Genomic DNA, 21,645 nt, shown 5'->3' with positions numbered 1-21,645 from the left:
ACATGTGGATGACGTTCATGTTGCATCTATGTACTATGTTTTTCACTTACTGCTTGCTAAGAAAAGCTTGGGTCTGTACCACAGGACAGGCGCATAGCAAATGTGGTGCCAATATTAAAAAATGGATGAAAACTGAAAATGGAAATTATGGGCTGCTAAGTTTACCTTCTACTGTGGGTAAAATCTTTCACGTTTTTTTTAAGAGATGAAATCCTTAACAAAAAAGGGTTTCTCAATAAAAATAACCTCCTGACCCAACATCTATTTGGGTTTATTAGACATTGGTTCTGTCAAACTAATTTGATCAGATTCTATGAGGAAGTAATTCCATAATGGACTGGGAAAATGCAGTGGATGTCCTCTAACTGGACTTTTCAAAGTCATTTCATACACTGTCACATAAAAGCCTGGTTCATTAAAGAGGAAATATGTGTAATTGGGCTTACATCTGGCTCAGTGATAAGAAACAGAGGTTGGTTATTAATGGAACAACACACTGATTGTGTCCCAATTAACAGTTGGGTACCACAGTTGGGTACCACAGGGGTCAGTATTGGGTCCTCTTCTTTTTAGCATATTTATTACTGACCTTGCAGAGAACATACAAATTAGATTCAGTATTTGCAGATTATACAAACTCAAGGTATTCAACATTGAGGAGGATAATTTAATAATATAGAGGGATTTCTATAAGCTGGAATATGAGATCATGCAGTAGGGCAGATGAAATAAAATATATAACTATAAATTAAATGGTAATATACTGAGTATGGAGCGCCCCATAAGGGCAAAGGGGTACTCGGTACCGGGTCCTGCGGTTCACAGGGGGATGTCACGGTGGCTGACCCGGTCCGTGGCCCTGGGACATCCGTATAAAAGGGGAAAGGTCTTTGAAGGGATGAAGTTTATGTTCGTGATGCCACCTGTGGTATTCGGCCAGGGTGACCGATGCTGCTTTAAGGGGTCCGCTGGGGTGATGTTATGGCAGCTAGATGGTATACCTTCCCACAGGTGAAGTGTATCCCCAGGGCTTCCCAGTAAGTATCTGGTTGATGGTGAGAGGCGCAGTGAAGAACAAGGACACAAGGTTGCAGTCTCTTTACCTTTTACTGAAGACTTCTGCATCCACAGTCCAGAGCACCAGACCACAGGGTAGGCAGAGTCCGTCCGGTTTGGAGGCAAGTCCAGAGTTCCCTTGTCCAGGTGGAAATCAATAGCCTTCCCTTGCGCTGCAGTGGTGTAGTCCCTTACTGCCTATGGCTTCACATAAGGGTCTCACAGATGTTTCCCCCATATAGGATAGGACAAAACCTGTATGACTGTTGACTTGAGCCTGTTTATAGGGTCTCTTAGATAACCCGGCTCTATGGGGTGTCACCGTGCCTCCTGGGTGTAGGTGCGGACAGGTAACCTGCAATTAGCTGTCCTGCCAGTCTCTGAAATAAGGCGTAGAGGTCCCTATTCCCTCGGTGTTCTGGCTACCGGGGTTCTGCGCCTCAGAAGGAGGCAGCCTGTTATGACCCCAGTGGACAGGGTCTCAGAGGAACGTGTAAGTCTGCAAGATACAAAAATCCAGCTCATAGGGCTGTGGTAACTGGGTTGACCAAATAGCTACTCCTAACGCCAACACTAGAAGTAGCCGGGGATCATGCCTACGGTGATCGCTAGATGACTCGCGCCAGCCGGAGAATCTAACTACCCCTAGGAGAAGAAAACAAAGACCTCTCTTGCCTCCAGAGAAAGGGACCCCAAAGCAAGATACAAGCCCCCCACAAATAATAACGGTGAGGTAAGAGGAAATGACAAACACAGAAATGAACCAGGTTCAGCAAAGAGAGGCCAGCTTACTAATAGCAGAATTAAGCAAGATAACTTATCTGGTCAACAAAAACCCTATAAAAATCCACGCTGGAGATTCAAGAACCCCCGAACCGTCTAACGGTCCGGGGGGAGAACACCAGCCCCCTAGAGCTTCCAGCAAAGGTCAGGATACAGATAGGAACAAGCTGGACAAAAATACCAAACAAAACAAAAGCAAAAAGCAAAGAAGCAGACTTAGCTTGAAAAACAGGAACCAGGATCAGAGGACAAGAGCACAACAGATTAGCTCTGATTTCAACGATGCCAGGCATTGAACTGAAGGTCCAGGGAGCTTATATAGCAACGCCCCTGAACTAACGGCCCAGGTGAGGATATAGGAAAAGACAGACGCTCCAGAGTCAAATCACTAATGACCACTAGAGGGAGCAAAAAGCAAAATCACAACAGTACCCCCCCCTTAGTGAGGGGTCACCGAACCCTCACCACGACCACCAGGGCGATCAGGATGAGCGGCGTGAAAGGCACGAACTAAATCGGCCGCATGAACATCAGAGGCGACCACCCAGGAATTATCTTCCTGACCATAGCCCTTCCACTTGACCAGGTACTGAAGCCTCCGCCTGGAGAGACGAGAATCCAAGATCTTCTCCACCACGTACTCCAACTCGCCCTCAACCAACACCGGAGCAGGAGGCTCAGCAGAAGGAACCACAGGCACAACGTACCGCCGCAACAAGGACCTATGAAACACGTTGTGGATAGCAAACGACACAGGAAGATCCAGGCGAAAGGACACAGGATTAAGAATTTCCAATATCTTGTAAGGACCAATAAAACGAGGTTTAAATTTGGGAGAGGAAACCTTCATAGGAACAAAGCGGGAAGAAAGCCACACCAAATCCCCAACACGTAGTCGGGGACCCACACCGCGGCGGCGGTTGGCAAAGCGCTGAGCCCTTTCCTGTGACAACTTCAAGTTGTCCACCACGAGATTCCAGATCCGCTGCAACCTATCCACCACAGAATCCACCCCAGGGCAGTCAGAAGGTTCCACATGACCCGAAGAAAAACGAGGGTGGAAACCAGAGTTGCAGAAAAACGGCGAAACCAAGGTGGCGGAACTAGCCCGATTATTAAGGGAAAACTCAGCTAACGGCAAGAAGCTCACCCAATCGTCCTGATCAGCAGAGACAAAACACCTCAAATAAGCCTCCAAAGTCTGATTAGTTCGCTCCGTCTGTCCATTAGTCTGAGGATGGAAAGCAGACGAAAACGACAAGTCAATGCCCATCCTACTACAAAAGGATCGCCAGAATCTGGAAACGAACTGGGATCCTCTGTCTGACACAATATTCTCAGGGATGCCGTGCAAACGAACCACGTTCTGGAAAAACACAGGAACCAGATCGGAAGAGGAAGGCAGTTTAGGCAAAGGAACCAAATGGACCATCTTGGAGAAGCGATCACATATCACCCAGGTAACAGACATGCCCTGAGACACCGGAAGATCAGAAATGAAATCCATGGAGATATGTGTCCAAGGTCTCTTAGGGACAGGCAAGGGCAAGAGCAACCCGCTGGCACGAGAACAGCAAGGCTTAGCTCGAGCACAATTCCCACAGGACTGTACAAATGACCGCACATCCCTAGACAAGGAAGGCCACCAAAAGGATCTGGCCCCCAGATCTCTGGTGCCAAAAATTCCTGGGTGACCTGCCAACACCGAGGAATGAACCTCGGAAATGACTCTGCTGGTCCACTTATCAGGCACAAACAGTCTGTCAGGTGGACAAGAATCAGGCCTATCAGCCTGAAATCTCTGCAACACACGTCGCAGATCTGGAGAAATAGCTGACAAGATAATACCATCCTTAAGAATACCAACAGGTTCAGCGACTCCAGGAGCATCAGGCACAAAGCTCCTGGAAAGAGCATCGGCCTTCACATTCTTTGAACCTGGTAAATACGAGACAACAAAGTCAAAACGGGAGAAAAACAATGACCAGCGGGCCTGTCTAGGATTCAGGCGTTTAGCAGACTCGAGATACATCAGATTTTTGTGATCAGTCAAGACCACCACACGATGCTTAGCACCCTCGAGCCAATGACGCCACTCCTCAAATGCCCATTTCATGGCCAACAACTCCCAATTGCCCACATCATAATTTCGCTCCGCAGGCGAAAACTTCCTAGAGAAAAAGGCGCAAGGTCTCATAACAGAGCAACCAGGGCCTCTCTGCGACAAAACGGCCCCTGCTCCAATCTCTGAAGCATCCACCTCAACCTGAAAGGGAAGCGAGACATCAGGCTGGCACAAAACAGGCGCCGAAGTAAACCGACGTTTCAACTCCTGGAAAGCCTCCACGGCACCAGGAGCCCAATTAACCACATCGGAGCCCTTCTTGGTCATATCCGTCAAAGGTTTCACAATGCTAGAAAAGTTAGCGATAAAACGACGGTAGAAGTTAGCGAAACCCAAGAACTTCTGAAGACTCTTAACTGACGAGGGCTGAGTCCAATCAAGAATAGCTCGGACCTTGACTGGGTCCATTTCCACAGCAGAAGGGGAAAAAATGAACCCCAAAAAGGGAACCTTCTGTACACCAAAAAGACACTTTGAGCCCTTGACAAACAAAGAATTTTCACGCAAAATTTTAAAGACCATCCTGACCTGCTCCACATGCGAGTCCCAATTATCAGAAAAAAACAGAATATCATCCAGATAAACGATCAGAAATTTATCCAGATAGTTCCGGAAAATGTCATGCATAAAGGACTGAAAAACTGAAGGGGCATTAGAGAGCCCAAAAGGCATCACCAAGTACTCAAAATGACCTTCGGGCGTATTGAATGCGGTTTTCCATTCATCCCCTTGCTTAATGCGCACAAGGTTGTACGCACCACGAAGGTCTATCTTGGTAAACCACTTGGCACCTTTAATCCGGGCAAACAAGTCAGACAACAGCGGCAAAGGATACTGAAATTTGACAGTGATCTTATTTAAAAGCCGATAGTCAATACAAGGCCTCAAAGATCTGTCCTTTTTAGCCACAAAAAAGAATCCCGCACCAAGAGGGGAAGAAGACGGATGGATGTGTCCTTTCTCCAGAGACTCCTTGATATATGAACGCATAGCGGTATGTTCAGGTATCGACAGATTAAACAGTCTTCCCTTAGGAAACTTACTGCCTGGAATCAAATCTATTGCACAGTCACATTCCCTATGAGGAGGCAATGCACTAGACCTGGACTCGCTAAAGACATCCTGATAATCAGACAAGTACTCCGGAACTTCCGAAGGCGTAGAAGAAGCAATAGACACAGGCAGGGAATCCTCATGAATACCACGACAGCCCCAACTAGACACTGACATAGCCTTCCAGTCAAGGACTGGATTATGGGTCTGTAACCATGGCAGCCCCAAAACAACCAAATCATGCATTTTATGTAGAACGAGAAAACGTATCACCTCGCGGTGTTCAGGAGTCATGCACATGGTAACCTGTGTCCAATACTGCGGCTTATTTTCTGCCAATGGCGTAGCATCAATACCCCTAAGAGGGATAGGATTTTCTAATGGTTCAAGAATAAAACCACAGCGCTTAGCAAATGAGAGATCCATAAGACTCAGGGCAGCACCTGAATCTACAAACGCCATGACAGGATAAGATGACAGTGAGCAAATCAAAGTTACAGACAGAATAAACTTAGGATGCAAATTACCAATGGTGACAGGACTAACAACCTTAGATATACGTTTAGAGCATGCTGAGATAACATGTGTAGAATCACCACAGTAGTAGCACAAGCCATTCCGGCGTCTATGAATTTTCCTCTCATTTCTAGTCAGGATTCTATCACATTGCATCAAATCAGGTGTCCGTTCAGACAACACCATGAGGGAATTTGCGGTTTTTCTATCACATTGCATCACATCAGGTGTCTGTTCAGACAACAACATGAGGGAATTTGCGGTTTTGCGCTCCCGCAACCGCCGGTCAATTTGAATAGCCAGGGACATGGTATCATTCAGACCTGTGGGAATGGGAAAACCCACCATAACATTCTTAATGGCCTCAGAAAGGCCATTTCTAAAATTAGCGGCCAGTGCACACTCGTTCCAATGTGTCAGCACGGACCATTTCCGAAATTTTTGGCAATACAACTCTGCCTCGTCCTGGCCCTGAGACATAGCCAGCAAGGCTTTCTCTGCCTGAATCTCAAGATTGGGTTCCTCATAAAGTAAACCGAGCGCCAGAAAAAACGCATCAATATCAGCCAATGCCGGATCTCCTGGCGCCAATGAAAAAGCCCAATCCTGAGGGTCACCCCGTAAGAATGAAATAACAATTTTTACTTGTTGAGCAGAGTCTCCAGACGAACAAGGTTTCAGGGACAAAAATAATTTACAATTATTCCTGAAATTCCTAAACTTAAATCGGTCTCCTGAAAACAGTTCAGGAATCGGAATCTTGGGTTCAGACCTAGGATTTCTGGTAACATAATCTTGTATACCCTGCACACGAGCGGCAAGCTGGTCCACACTTGTAATCAAGGTCTGGACATTCATGTCTGCAGCAAGCTTAAGCCACTCTGAGGTAAAGGGGAAAAGAAAAAAAAAAAAAAAAAATGAGAGAGGGAAAAAAAAACTCAAAATTTTCTTTCTTATAATCCCACTTCTGCAATGCATTAAACATTTAATACTGGCCTGGCATACTGTTATGACCCCAGTGGATAGGGTCTCAGAGGAACGTGTAAGTCTGCAAGATACAAAAATCCAGCTCATAGGGCTGTGGTAACTGGGTTGACCAAATAGCTACTCCTAACGCCAACACTAGAAGTAGCCGGGGATCATGCCTACGGTGATCGCTAGATGACTCGCACCAGCCGGAGAATCTAACTACCCCTAGGAGAAGAAAACAAAGACCTCTCTTGCCTCCAGAGAAAGGGACCCCAAAGCAAGATACAAGCCCCCCACAAATAATAACGGTGAGGTAAGAGGAAATGACAAACACAGAAATGAACCAGGTTCAGCAAAGAGAGGCCAGCTTACTAATAGCAGAATTAAGCAAGATAACTTATCTGGTCAACAAAAACCCTATAAAAATCCACGCTGGAGATTCAAGAACCCCCGAACCGTCTAACGGTCCGGGGGGAGAACACCAGCCCCCTAGAGCTTCCAGCAAAGGTCAGGATACAGATAGGAACAAGCTGGACAAAAATACCAAACAAAACAAAAGCAAAAAGCAAAGAAGCAGACTTAGCTTGAAAAACAGGAACCAGGATCAGAGGACAAGAGCACAACAGATTAGCTCTGATTTCAACGATGCCAGGCATTGAACTGAAGGTCCAGGGAGCTTATATAGCAACGCCCCTGAACTAACGGCCCAGGTGAGGATATAGGAAAAGACAGACGCTCCAGAGTCAAATCACTAATGACCACTAGAGGGAGCAAAAAGCAAAATCACAACAGCAGCCTGTTCAGGGCTGGTCCCCTTCTGGTATCCTCTCCTTTCCTTCAACTTCACGCTCGCTGCAATACAATTCTGCCTTCCAATGTCTCTTTCCGGGAGCTGCAGCTCTAAGGGCATGCACAGCCCCGCTGACCCTCAGTCCTCTTCAGACTACTGTGTGGAACTCACTAACTCTCCCTACAAAGTACCAGTTATATATATATATATATATATATATATATATATATGGGGAGTGACCTAATAAATAGGAGCAAAAGCTCCCCCTGGTGGCCTGGAGTGTAAATGTGTTGCATGTTTGTGATACCTGGATGCAGTTATCCTTTCTTGCCTCCAAACATAGCATCACTCTCCCCGAGAGGAAAACAATACCACTGTGACGACAGGTGTTGTGAATTCTGCTTTTGGGTTCCCTCCGGTGGTAGTAGGTGGTAATGCAGTTGTCCCTGGGTTGCAGTCCTGGTCAGGTGTGTCTGCTGATTGCAGTTCTGACTGGGGTATTTAGATGTGCAGGATTCATTAGTCCTTGCCAGTTGTCAATTGTTCTTGGGAGGTGTTGGACCTCTGCCTGGTTCCTCCTGCCTTTCTGCCAAATCAGCAAAGATAAGTGTCTAGTTTTTTTTCCTGTGGCACACATGCTGTGTGCTTCACAATTCAGTGCTCTTCTTTGTGTTTTCTTGTCCAGCTTAGACTGTGTCAGTATTTTCTCAGTCTTGTTGGATTCTCTGGAGTGGCAGATATACATTCCATGTCTTTAGTTAGATTGTGGAACTTTTTGTATTATCTGCTGTGGATATTTTTGGAAGGGTTTTAATACTGACCGCCAAGTAATCTGTCCTATCCTTTCCTATTTAGCTAGAGTGGCCTCTTTTGCTAAATCCTGTTTTCTACCTGCGTGTGTCTATTCTTCTCCTACTCACAGTCATTATTCGTGGGGGGCTGCCTATCCTTTGGGGGTCTGCTCTGAGGCAAGATAGCATTCCTATTTCCATCTATAGGGGTATTTAGTCCTCCGGCTGTGTCGAGGTGTCTAGGGTTTGTTAGGCACACCCCACGGCTACTTCTAGTTGCGGTGTTAGTTCAGGATTGTGGTCAGTACAGGTTCCTCCGACTCCAGAGAAAGTTTTCATGCGGCTCCAAGGTCACCAGATCATAACAGACAGGACCCTGGGGCGCCGCAAGTACATCGGTCACTGAAAAACACTTGAGTATATGGGTGCACAACAGACTATATTTTAGAAACTGGTCCAAGCAGCTGCTGCTAAAGTAAATAATATCATGCATGAAAAGTAGTATAGATGATCATAACAAGAACAGTTTTGCCTCAATGCAAGTCACTATTGTGGCCACAATTAGAATAGTGTACACAATTTTGTGCTTCAGCACATAAGAAGGACATTACTGAACTAGAGCAGGAGAAGAGAAGAACGACCAAGGTTATTAAGGGAATGGGTGAGCTGCAACACCAGGACAGGTTGTCCAACTTGGGGTTATTCAGTTAAGATAAAACAAAGAAAGGTTTACGAGTGATCTTATAATAATGAACAAATATATGAAGGGGCAATGTAGAAATCTTCCTAATGATCTTTTTGCAATTAGTCCTGCAACGATGATAAGGAGGCATCCTCTATGTCTGTGTCTATGTTCTGAAAGAAGGTTTAATCATAATCACATATGATGATTATTTACTGTGGGAGCCATGAGATTTTGGAATTCTCTGTCACATTATGTTATAATGGTTGATTAACTAAAAAAGATGAAGGAAAACCTGGATGCCTTTCTTGAAAAATATGACATTACAGGAGTACTAAATTCTGTGATGTGATGTTGATCTAGCGAACTAGTCTAATTATGTGAAGCCGGGAATACATTTTTCCTCTAAAATGGGGCAATTAGCACCTGCTCATGGCGTTTTTGCCTTCCTCTGGATCAACATGTTAGACCTCCTTTACAAGTCGGCGTTTAAAGACGTACGTAAAAAAAATGGTCCTGGTGCCATCAGTGTTTTCCATCAGCATGTCATCAGTGTGTTATCCGTGTGTCCATATTTATCATCATTGTGGTCATCAGTGTTTTTTCAATATGGATTAAAGAGAACCTGTCATTAGCAATTTGCTATGTAAACTACAGACAGGGCATATTAGTGCTGTAATACTGATTAAAAATGATATCTGTGATAAAGAAATTTGTTTTGTGGTTCTTGTGTAATGAGTTTTTAAAGTGCGACGTTTAAGGTCCTCTCTTATGCTCGGTTTTACCCGATGCATGACGAAACAATTACAGCAAAACTTTAAACACTCATTACACAAGAATCACTAAACGGATTTCTGCACTCTAGGTATCAGTTTAATCAGTGCAACAGCACAAATATGGCCCTGTCTGTAGTTTACATAGCAAAATCCTGCTGACAGGTTCTCTTTAAGAAAGAAATTAATTTAGTTCTGTATTTTGCAATGTTAAACATGTACAGCACACATACAGCATGTGGATGGCATAGGGATGCTATCCATGTGCTGTACGTATTTTCCATGGATTCAAAGACTTGCATTGGCCCTTGTCATCTGTGCTTCAGGAAAAAACAGACATGTGCATAGCAGCATAAGTAATAATGGAAATAACTTATACCGCATGAGGAAAGGCATACAAAATAAATGAAACCAATTCTTCACCTACTGTTCATTTTTTCATTCTGCCTCCCAAAGAGTAAGCACATTTATCCTGCGCTCTGTGTTGAGCGCTTGCACCGGGGTTTCCGTGTAAATCTCTGAAATACATGACTCAGACGCAACCTCTCGCTGAAAATTCCCTATAATGAAGCAGATGGAGGCACTGTGGACGCCATCTGACCTGTGATCCGACAGTGTCCGTCTTTTTAGGCATGCATAAAAGTGCCATTGGCCACATATTTGTGCACTTTTGAAAAGAAGGACACCACTGAACAGAGGCCAGGCTGAGTCCAGAGTAACTCTGCTGCCTCATTATACTGTATGGATCCCTCATGGGTGTCATCTGAATCACGTCACTCAGAGATTTAGATGGAAACCCCAAAGTAAGTGCTCAGCGTAGAGCACCAGATAAATGTGATCCAAAATGTTATGCAAAATGTTCCCAATAAAAGTTTCAACTCAATCCACAAAAAAAGTCAGGTCTGTCATCTGTTATTGGAAACATAGGGGGTTTCCACATTACTGGTAGTACAAAGGCTCTGGAAAAGCAAAATGGCTCCTCACCCTCCAAAAGAAATTCATTAAATTATGCGCTCTCAAATCCAAATGCCCCCTCCCTTCTGAGCCATACAGTTTACCTAAACCACATATAGCATCCACATTTGGCATTTCTGAAGTGATGATAGCCTGCCTATGACATACTGGTGACTGCAGCATATTGGTCATTATAGCGTACTGGTCACTACAATGGCGGTTTGCAATTTACACTAGGCAACATTCATTGCTGCTTGTCTCTGGAAAATACCCATGGTGTCAAAATCATCACTACACCTGTAGATAAATTCCCCAAGGGGTATAGTTTCTAAAATATGGTCATTTGAGAGGGGATTGTGCTATTCTAGCAATTTGGGGCTCTATATATAGAGTCCACAAACTGTTCGAGGAAAATCTGTGCTCCAGGAGGCAAATAGCGCTCCATTCTTTCCGAGTCTCTCTCGGTGTATGGCTAAGTAGTAATGTATAGCCACATATGGGGTATTGCCATGCTCAGTAGAAATTGTGGGACAAACTTTGGTGCCATTTTTACCCACTTCATATGTGAAAATGTAAACTCTGGGGCTAAAACAAAATTTTGGTGGTAAAAATGGAGGTTTTTTTTTTCTTCACTGCCCAATGGTATAAAATTCTGTGACACAATATGATCACTGCACCCCTAGATGGATTAACTGAGAGGTGTAGTTTGTAAAATGGGGGTCACTTACAGAGAGCTCTGCTGTTCTAGCACGTCATGGGCATTCCCCATAGGTCGTGGAACCTGCAAACCATAACAGTAAAATCTGGTGCTCCATGCCTTCAGAGTTTTGCACTGTGCCTGAAAAATATTTCCCAATTATATAAAAACTAGGTGTCAGGGCCAGTTTTAGGCCAGCGTCACACTAGGCGTATGAAAATACGGTCCATTTTTTATGGCCGTAATACGCAGTAATTGTCCCAAAACACTGTTCCATATTCAATGCGAGGATGCAATTTTTATGCCCAAATTTATCCGTGTGTCAACCGTATGGCATCCGTATGGCGTTTTTTTCTCGCAGGCTTGCAAAATGGACATATCATGGATTCATGGATCCATCGGCTCAAATATTCTAAAAAACATATATACAGTCTATATATATATGTATCAGTGAGACACATATATATATATTTATATTTAATTCAGCGCTAGATAGCAGTAAAGCCGGTAATTCAATTGCCGGCTTTTCCTATCTCCTTCACAAACCCGACAGGATATGAGACATGGTTTACATAGAGTAAACCATCTCATATCCCTTCTTTTATTACATATTCCTCTTTACTAATGTAACAAGTGTCTCTGTGTAAAATTTGGGGTCTCTAGCTATTAAATTAAAGGGTTAAATCCCGGAAAAAATTGGAGTGGGCTCCCGCGCAATTTTCTCTGCCAGAGTGGGAAAGCCAGTGACTGAGGGCAGATATTAATAGCCTAGGGAGGTACCATGGTTATAGGACCCCCCCTGGCTAAAAACATCTGCCCCCAGCCACCCCAGAAAAGGCACATCTGGAAGATGCGCCTACTCTGGCACTTAGCCTCTCTCTTCCCACTCCCGTGTAGCGGTGGGATACAGCATAATGCAGGTCCCATATAGAACATATAGTATAGTACACTCCCCATGGTCCTTGATAGACTATACTGCCTCTCCCCTCAGAGTATACTGCAGCCTCGCCTCAGAGTATACTGCAGCCACACACACACAGTATAATGCAGCCCTAGGCAGCCGCCTGGTCTGCCTGTCCCTAACGCTGGCCCTGCTAGGGGTAAAACAACATTTTAGTGATAAAAATGTAATTTATTCTTTCTTCACTGCTCAGTGGTATTAAATTCTGTGAGGCACATGTAGTGTCAATATGATCACTGCACCACTAGATGAATTAATTGGGGAGTGTAGTTTGTAAAATGAGTTCACATATAGGGAGCTTCTGTTGTTCTGGCACCTCAAGGGCTCTGCCAATGCGACTTGGCACCCTCAAACAATTCCGACAAAATCTGAACTCCATTATGGCGCCTCTTCCCTTCTGAGCTTTGCACTGTGCCTCAAAAGTAGTATTTCCCCACATATGGGGTATCGACATACTCAGAAAGAAATTGCACAACAAACTGTATGGTGGGATTTCCTCTGTTACCCTTATGAAAATGCAAAATTTGGGGCCAAAATAACATTTTTGTGGGGAAAATGTGATGTTATTATTTTCACGGCTCAACATTATAAACTTCTGTAAAGCACCTGGGGGTTCAAGGTGCTTACCATGCATCTAAATACATTACTTGAGGGGTCTAGTTTCCAACATGGGCTCAATTTTGGGGGGTTTCCACTGTTTAGGCACATAAGGGGCTCTCCAAATGGGACATGACGCCCACTAATGATTCCAGGAAATTTTACATTCAAATGACGCTCCTTCCCTTCTGAGCCCTGCCGTGCGCCCAAACAGTAGTTTTTTTCCCTCATATGAGATATCGGCGTACTCAAGAGACATTGCACTACAAATAGTTTGGTGCAATTTCTCCTGTTACCCTTATGAAAAGGAAAAATGTTGTGCTAAATACATATTTGTGGGGAAAATTTGTTTTTTTTTTATTTTTACAGCTCAGCATTATAAACTTCTGAGAAGCACCTGAGAGTTCAATGTGCTCACCACACATCTAGATCAGTTCCCTGAGGGGTCTAGTTTCCAACATGGTTTCACTTGTGGGGGATTTTCACTGTTTAAGCACATCAGGGTCTCTACAAACTTGACATGGCATCCGCCAATTGTCCCAGCAAATTTTGCATTCAAAAGGTCAAATGGCGCTCTTCCCTTCCAAGCTGTGCTGTGCACTCAGAGGTTTTCTCCCTCATATGGATTATTGGCTTGCTCAGGAGAAGTTACCAAATTTTGGGGTCCATGTTTTCCTGTTAAACTTGTCAAAATAAAAAAAACTGGATCTGAAGTAAATTTTTTTGTGAAAGAAAGTTAAATGTTATTTTTTTTTAAAAAAATTCATGTGAAGCACCTAAAGGGGTAATAAACTTCTTGAATGTGGTTTTAAGCACCTTAAGGGGTGCAGTTTTTAGAATTATTTCAGTTTTGTGTATCTTCTATCATATAGACCACTCAAAGTGACTTCAAATGTGATGTGGTCTTTAAAATAATGGTTTTGTAAATTTTGTTGGAAAAATGAAAAATCACTGGTCAACTTTTAACCCTTATAACTTCCTAACTAAAATAAATGTGGGCTCCAAAATTGTGCTGATGTAAAGTAGACATGTCAGAAATGTTATTTATTAAATGTTTTATGTGACATATCTCTGTGATTTAAGGGAATGAAAATTCAAAGTTGTAAAATTGCAACATTTTCCAAATTTTTGCAAAATTTCTATTTTTTTCACAAATAAATGAAAATCATACAGAAGAAATTTTACCACTATCATGAAGTACAATATGTCACGAAAAAACAATCTCAGAATCACCAGGATCCGTTGAAGTGCTCCAGAGTTATTACCTCACATAGTGACAGTGGTCAGAATTGTAAAAATTGGCCCATCATTAAAGTGCAAACTACCCTTGGGGGTAAAGGCAGTGGCGTAACTTGAAACTCATGGGCTCCGATGCGAAAGCCCCAACAGGACCTCCAAATATGTTAAATCTATAATAGCAATAGTCTTTTTCTATAGTCTAAAAGGCCTTTTAAGGCCTTCTTGGCTCCAGGTTCCGAGTGCGATTGCATCCCCTGCAGCGGTTGTAGTTACACCCCTGGGTAAAGAGGTTAATGCAAAATTAAATTTTTTATATCTCAAGTATAAAGGTTCTTGCAAATAGCTTACGGCTCATGGTTGAACTCTTAAGCCCAGATTCAACAAGAACAGCTTTTTTCACACTGGTCTTAATGAAGGGGAGTCGTGATACATTAGGAGGTGCACGTCCCTTGTGCTAATCCCTATCCACTTTTAAGAATAGAGACTGGTGTAAAAGGGCAAAAAAAAATCAAAATTGTTGTGCAAATATTTCATTTGTGACTTTTTAATGCCAGGAAACTGACGTAGAAGGAGCGATAAATCCTCTAAATCTCTAAATGTAGTGCTCATAGGGGAGGATAAGTCTATAATATTTGAAGACATTAAAGATTATACTTTTATTTTTTTATATGACACCTGAACAGTTCTAATTTTCTTTTTTGTTATTTAGCTTAAGCTTTGATTAAAAAAAAACAATCACAAAAACTGCACTGAATGAACAAGGCTTAATAGCTATAGTTGTTATTCCATATATTAATACATTTGAGTTACCTGTACTTCGCCAGTTGTCAATTGAGTAGGCATCTGGCAATTCACTCCTATCAGCGCTGTCTCTTGTCGGACGATACCCATGTTTTTCAAGTCGATTGGTGTTATCAGTTTGGAAATTCTCTACAATAAAGTTGAATAATATACTCACGTTATACAACATTGTAAGATTATCATTAACAACACTATGATTAATAGATACAGGGGTCTTTCCCAGGCTTTAGCTACATTTCTGTAATCATTCTTTGTGGCTACAGATTTTGCTTAATGCACACTGTAAGAATTTTGCTATGATGCTTGCTTAAGTGTTTGTCACTTTTCTATGTGATTTGAATAGTTTTTGCTAACTTCCAACTAGCTTATCATCTGCCTCATTAAGGTTTCCATCTAAATCCCAAATACAGAAGATTCAGAAGATGGAACCATTCGCTCTAGTGAGACAAATTAAGTCATTTTGGACTCCATTTATCATCTCCTCTAGCAGTACCCCATTTTGTGGTGAGGCATGTACAAAACCATTGTCGATCATGTTTCTTGTGAACCCCTATAAAGACAGACACTGCCAGAAAAATGGCCAAATAGAATCCAGAGTGTATAGGTCTGCTTCATTATACTGAATGAAACAAAAACATCAATTCAGATATTGTTTTTATTCATTTACTTTTTTTAACAGCAACCATCATGTGGTTTAAGTGAAAAGACAACTAGATTCTTCTTTTCAGTACGATTACTAAAGCTACAACTTATTTATAAGAATCGGTTTTAACAATAGGGGAGGAGGTGTTACATTGTATGTTAGGAAAGCGTATATCTCCACAGAGATCCAAGCTTCAGAGAATGGTAACTCTGTAGAAACTGTTTAGATAAGAATACAAGGAGGAAGAATTGAAAGGACACTATTGTAGATCTTTACTATATTCCACCTGGACAGATTGAAAATATGGATGAACTCTTTTTACCTCAGATGTCTTTGTTCTCAAAAAAGTATGACATAGTGATCATGGCAGTTTCTTTTAAGTATACAGATAATTGTTGTGATTCTCTCTGAGGCAAAAGTAGTGGGTCTGGAAAATTTCTATCTTCTCTCGCTGACAACATTATCTTTGAGAAGGTAGAAGAGAGAACAAGATGATCTGCCATCTTGGTCCTATTTCTTACCAACAGAGAGGAAATGGTTGAGGAAGTAAAGGTGGCAGGGAATTTAGGAGGCAGCGATCATGCTATCCTCGAATTTTGGTTTGCAAGAGGAGGAAGACCTGAGAGGACTCAAGACTTTAAGGTTGGACTTCGGAAAGGCAGATTTTAATGGACTCGGAAAATGGATAGGAAAGGTCCAGTGGCTGGATGTTCTAAAGAACAGGAATATCCAAAAAGGGTGGGAGATTTTGATAAATTAAATTCTCACTGCACAATCAGTAACAGTCCTGAAAAGAAGTAAGAATATAATGCTGTCTGCAGGGAATGCAAGGCAAGCATTAGAAGCTCTAAAGCCAGTAATAAGGTGAGGGTTGCAAAGGAGAGCAGAAGCAATGGAAATGGATTTTGGGGGGGGGGGGGGATTTGTCGTCAAAAGCAAAAGAAAAGTGAAAGATGCTTGAGGACTTTTACAGGTTGAAGAGAGTGAATTGGTCAAAAATGATTACTATTTTGCATCTGTGATCTCTAAGAAAGCAATTGTAACATCAACTGATCTTCACTGTGCTATGGAAGGAACAAAATAATTGACACTATCTATAAACAGAAAAATGGTTAGAGAACACTTAGCTAATTTAAATTAATTTAAATCTCCTGGTTCAAAAGAATTACATCCTAGGGTACTAAACAAGATAGCAGATGAAATTTAGAACCACTGGCCAGAATCTTTGAAAATTCCTGGAGAACAGAAGTCCTAGAAGATTGAAGAAGGGCAAGTGTTGTCCTTATTTAAAAAAAAAAGAAAGAATTTGAAGCCAGAAAATTACAGGCCAGTGAGGTTTACTTCTATACCAGTGAATATCTTTGAATACATTATTAAACAGCATGTATGTAAGTACTTGGATAAGAATACAATAATGAACCAGAGCCAACATGGGTTTGTAGAAAACAAGTCATGACAGACTAATCTAATTTCCTTCTATGATAAAAACCACTGATAGGGTCCATCAAGAGAATGCAGTAGATATAGTATATCTTGACTTCAGCAAAGCATTTGGTAAAGTATCTCATACTATCCTTATTGAAAAAACAACCCAGTATGGGATTGACAAGGCCACAGATATGTGGATTCATAACTGTCTCAGTGATCGTACTCAAAGAGTGGTAATAAATGGTTGCACATCCAATTGGAAGAGCATTTCAAGTGGGGTACCAAAAGGCTCTGCCCTGGCCCCATTGTTGTTCAACATTTTTGTAAATGATCTAGGTAAGGGAACTGAAGGTAAACTAATCAGATTTGCAGACAATGCAAAGCAAAGAGGGATAGCTAACACTAGAGAAGACAGAGAAAGGATTTAGAATTATCTAGATAACAATTGAACAAAGCGACTTAGGGTACCGTTACACAAAACGATTTACCAACGATCACGACCAGCGATACGACCTGGCCGTGATCGTTGGTAAGTCGTTGTGTGGTCGCTGGGGAGCTGTCACACAGACAGCTCTCCAGCGACCAACGATGCCGAAGTCCCCGGGTAACCAGGATAAACATCGGGTTACTAAGCGCAGGGCCGCGCTTAGTAACCCGATGTTTACCCTGGTTACCATCGTAAATGTAAAAAAAAAAAAAAAACAGTACATACTCACATTCCGGTGTCCGTCAGGTCCCTAGCCGTCTGCTTCCCGCACTGACTGTGAGTGCCGGCCGTAAAGTGAAAACAGAGCACAGCGGTGACGTCACCGCTGTGCTTTTACTTTCCGGCCGGCAGTCAGTCAGTGCGGGAAGCAGAGGGCTAGGGACCTGACGGACACCGGAATGTGAGTATGTACTGTTTTTTTTTTTACATTTACGATGGTAACCAGGGTAAACATCGGGTTACTAAGCACGGCCCTGCGGTTAGTAACCCGATGTTTACCCTGGTTACCAGCGAACGCATCGCTGGATCGGTGTCACACACACTGATCCAGCGATGACAGCGGGAGATCCAGCGACAAAATAAAGTTCCAAACGATCTGCTACGACGTACGATTCTCAGCAGGGTCCCTGATCGCTGCTGCGTGTCAGACACCAGCGATATCGTATGGATATCGCTGGAACGTCACGGATCGTACCGTCGTAGCGATCAAAGTGCCACTGTGAGACGGTACCCTTATAGAATGGTATTTAACAGGGAGAAATGCATTATTCTACATCTGGACAAGAAAACGAAAATTACATCTACAGAATGGGTGGGACAGAACTAAGTAACGGCACGTATAAAAAAGAATTGGGTATACTAATAGATCACATACTGCACATAAGTCAAGAATGTGATGCAGCAGCTATAAAAGGCAAACACAGTTCTGGGATGTATTAAGATAAGCATAGAGTCTAGATCACTTAAAGTAATTATCCCCCTCTACTCCTCCTTGGTTAGACCTCATCTGGAATTCTGTGTCCAGTTCTAGACACCACATTTTAAAACAGACATTAAAAACTGAAGCAAGTTCATAGAAGAGCAACCAGGATGGTAAGCAGACTTCAAACTATGTCCTATAAGGAGCGGTTAAAGGATCTCGGAATGTTTAACTTTTAGAAAAAGGAAGGCTGAGATGAGACTTATTATCTGTCTACACATATCTGAAGGGATGTTAAAGCATAGAGGGATCACCCTTTTTCCCACTTGCTGTCACGCACAGTGTAGGAAAGACAAAGCGCAACATGAAGGGAAGGGAGCCCAACACTAGGGAAGGGGGAGTGGAGACCCCTAGGCAGATCAAAAGTCACCCTGTCTGCCCTAAATTTCCCTATATAGGTTCTGCACCTATCGACAAGCAGGAACCTAATCCTTGCCTTACCCTGGCAATAATCACCTACTTAGGGAATGACAGGGTGACACTATTCGATCCCCACTACCACTAAAGACAGCTGGGATAGACAAACAAGGGGAACATTTATCTTGCGTAGACTCAGAGATGTAACACAGATGTCCTCCTGCAACACCAAAGAGGAAGATAGCTGACTGCTATAGCTCCAAGCCTCAACAGAGGAAATGGAAATATCACCGGCAAGTCCCAGCATCAGGTTGGGAGTCTCTAAACACCCAGGTCCAGGTGTGTCAATTAGAGCCAGAGAGAGGATGCCACTGGGTCAAAGAGTCAGAAGGGTTAAGAAGGTGTCTGCAAAGCCAAACACAGAGACCTTCTGCTTCTAGATTCAGTGCGACTGTCTGCAGCTTCTGACATGCCTGTGACACAAGCACCAATGGAATGAAACTGAAAGGGAGAAGATACAGATTAGACATTAGAAAAAAAAATTTTGACCGTGAGGGTGATCAGTAAGTGGAATAGGCTGCCATGAGAGGTGGTGAGGTGTCCTTCAATGGACGTCTTCAAACAGAGGCTGGACAGACATTTGTCTGAGATGGTTTAGTGAATCCTAAACCCTGGAGTGTTGTGAACTCTGTTTCCGGGCTCCCTTCTGTGGTCATGAGTGGTACTGTGTGAGTTCTCTCTTTGGGCTCCTCCTGGTGGCTCTTTTTGTTATTTTGCAGGTTTCTGGCAGGATCAGCTGTCTCGTCATCTGCTGGTTAGGTTTCCTATTTAATCCACCTGGTCCTTTATTCCTTGCCTGTTGCCGTTGTATTCAGTGCTATTCTGATTGCTCCTGTCTACATCCGTTATCAGTCTCTCCAAGAGAAGCTAAGTTCTGTTTGCTTATTTTTGCTCATCTGTGTTCAAGATGTTTCCTAGTATATGATGAGTTTTTGTCCAGCTTGCTAATATGTGATTTCCCTGCTTGCTGGTGCTCTGGGGTGCTGAGTTGCTCCCCCCACATCGTTAGTTGGTGTGGGGGTTCTCGCATTCTCTGCGTGGATATTTTTGCATAGGGTTTTTTACTGACCGCACAGATCCCTTGCTATTTTCTGCTATCTAGCGTTAGCGGGCCTCATTTGCTTAACCTGTTTCATCTCTGCGTTTGTCTTTTCCTCTTAACTCATCGTTATTATTTGTGGGGGGCATCTATATCTCTGGGGGATTTCTCTGAGGCAAGTGAGGTCTTTACTTTCTCTTTAGGGGTAGTCAGTTTCTCAGGCCGTGAAGAGACGTCTAGGATTTCAGGAAACGTTCCACGGCTGCCTATAGTGTGTGCGGTTAGGATCAGGTTTGCGGTTAGTCCAGTTACCACATCCCCAGAGCTTGTCCTATTATTTTCTACTTAGCTGGTTAGATTTGTGATCCTAAGCCACTAGGATCATAACACTGGAGGTCCCTTCCAACTCTAGCATTCTATGATTGCATGATTAGTGATATCAGAATTTCAGTATAGAGGTTTTTTATGGTTTGCTACATTTGCATGTTAAAAACATTTGTTACAAAAAATAATTTTGTTTGCATCATCACATTCTGAAAGCTATATCTTTATTTGTCCATTGACAGAACCATATGAAGACTTGTTTCTGTGGAATGACCTGATGTTTTCAATGATGCTATTTTATTCATTTTTTTACATATGACTTTTTGGCCACTTTTTTTCTATTTTTTGTGTCTGCATGATTAGTAAGCTACATTTTTGGTGTATTTTTTATTTATACTTTCGGTAGTGTTCCCTGTATAGGTTTAATAATGTGACAGTTTTATAGCGCAGGTCATTCTGGACAAGGCAATACTAATTATACGATACGATACACTTTATTGATCCCGGGGGGAAATTACAGTATTACAGCAGCAATACAAACAGCAGTATATAAAATATTTGGACACAAATCTTGCACAGGTATACCAACATTACATAACAAATAAATGTGGGTGGTTCAGGTATATAAATCACTGTTAATTGACATTAGTACACCATCAATCAGTTATTATTGTCTACCACCCTTAGGAAATTATTATACATCCCCATAGCAGTAGGTACAAATGATTTCCTGAGTTTCTCCTTCTTGCACTTTAGTAGGATTAGACGGCTGCTGAATGTGCTCTTCTGCTTCAAGAACAGCTTGTATAGTGGGTGTGTATTATTGTTCATTAAAGCCCTACACTTCTTCTGAATTCTATCCTCCAATACCTCCTCAAAAGAGTCCAGATGGAGGCCAACAACCGCGCTTGCCTTCTTGATAAGTTTGTTGAGCTTATTAGCGTCAGCTACTCGCATACTACTGCCCCAGCATACGATAGCAAAAAAGATGGCGCTTGCCACAACGGACTGGTAGAACATTTCCAGCATTTTACTGCACACATTGAATGACCTGAGCTTCAGAAGAAAGTACAGTCTGTTCATTCCCTTCTTGTAAACCTTTTTCTGTATGACACGTCTAATCGAGTTTACTGTCAAGGTGAACCCCCAAATATTTGTAGCTCTCAACAATCTCAACCTCCTGGCCAGCAATATTGATAGGTAAGCAATCCTCCTTTTTCTTTCTCTAACTCACCACCAACTCCTTGGTTTTCTTTACATTTAGTTCTAGACAGTTAGTCCGGCAGCAATTCACAAAGTCAGGAACCACCCTTCTATATTCCTCCTCCCCTTGGCCCCCCACTATGCCCCCTGCAATCACTGAGTCATCTGAGAATTTTTGGAGGTGACAAAAATCTGACTTATACTGAAAGTCAGCTGTATACAATGTGAAGAGGAAGGGCGACAACACTGTACCCTGAGGGGCTCCAACACTGCTCCGTACACTGCCAGATACCACCTCCCCCATCCTTACAAACTGCGGCCAGTCCGTCAGGTAGTTG

At 42.8% G+C, this 21,645-nt stretch overlaps 1 protein-coding gene across 8 annotated transcripts in view; it reads right to left on the bottom strand.

Moving 5' to 3' along the window:
* The window catches only part of LOC143782307 (NFX1-type zinc finger-containing protein 1-like), a 197,424-nt gene that overhangs the window by 137,987 nt on the left and 37,792 nt on the right, over positions 1-21,645 (bottom strand). For 6 of the 8 annotated variants that reach the window (XM_077269622.1, XM_077269626.1, XM_077269623.1 and 3 more), the window contains one exon: positions 14,797-14,916. The exons of the other annotated variants lie outside the window; for them this stretch is intronic. In XM_077269622.1, the coding sequence (XP_077125737.1) occupies positions 14,797-14,916 (120 nt within the window). The remainder of the gene's footprint in view (positions 1-14,796; positions 14,917-21,645) is intronic. 8 annotated transcript variants of the gene reach the window in all.

The sequence above is a fragment of the Ranitomeya variabilis genome, chromosome 6 (assembly GCF_051348905.1).
Source record: "Ranitomeya variabilis isolate aRanVar5 chromosome 6, aRanVar5.hap1, whole genome shotgun sequence".
In the NCBI taxonomy this organism is placed as follows: Eukaryota; Metazoa; Chordata; class Amphibia; order Anura; family Dendrobatidae; genus Ranitomeya; species Ranitomeya variabilis.
Note: the sequence above shows the minus strand (reverse complement) of the source record. Positions and strands in the feature narration are given on the sequence as shown.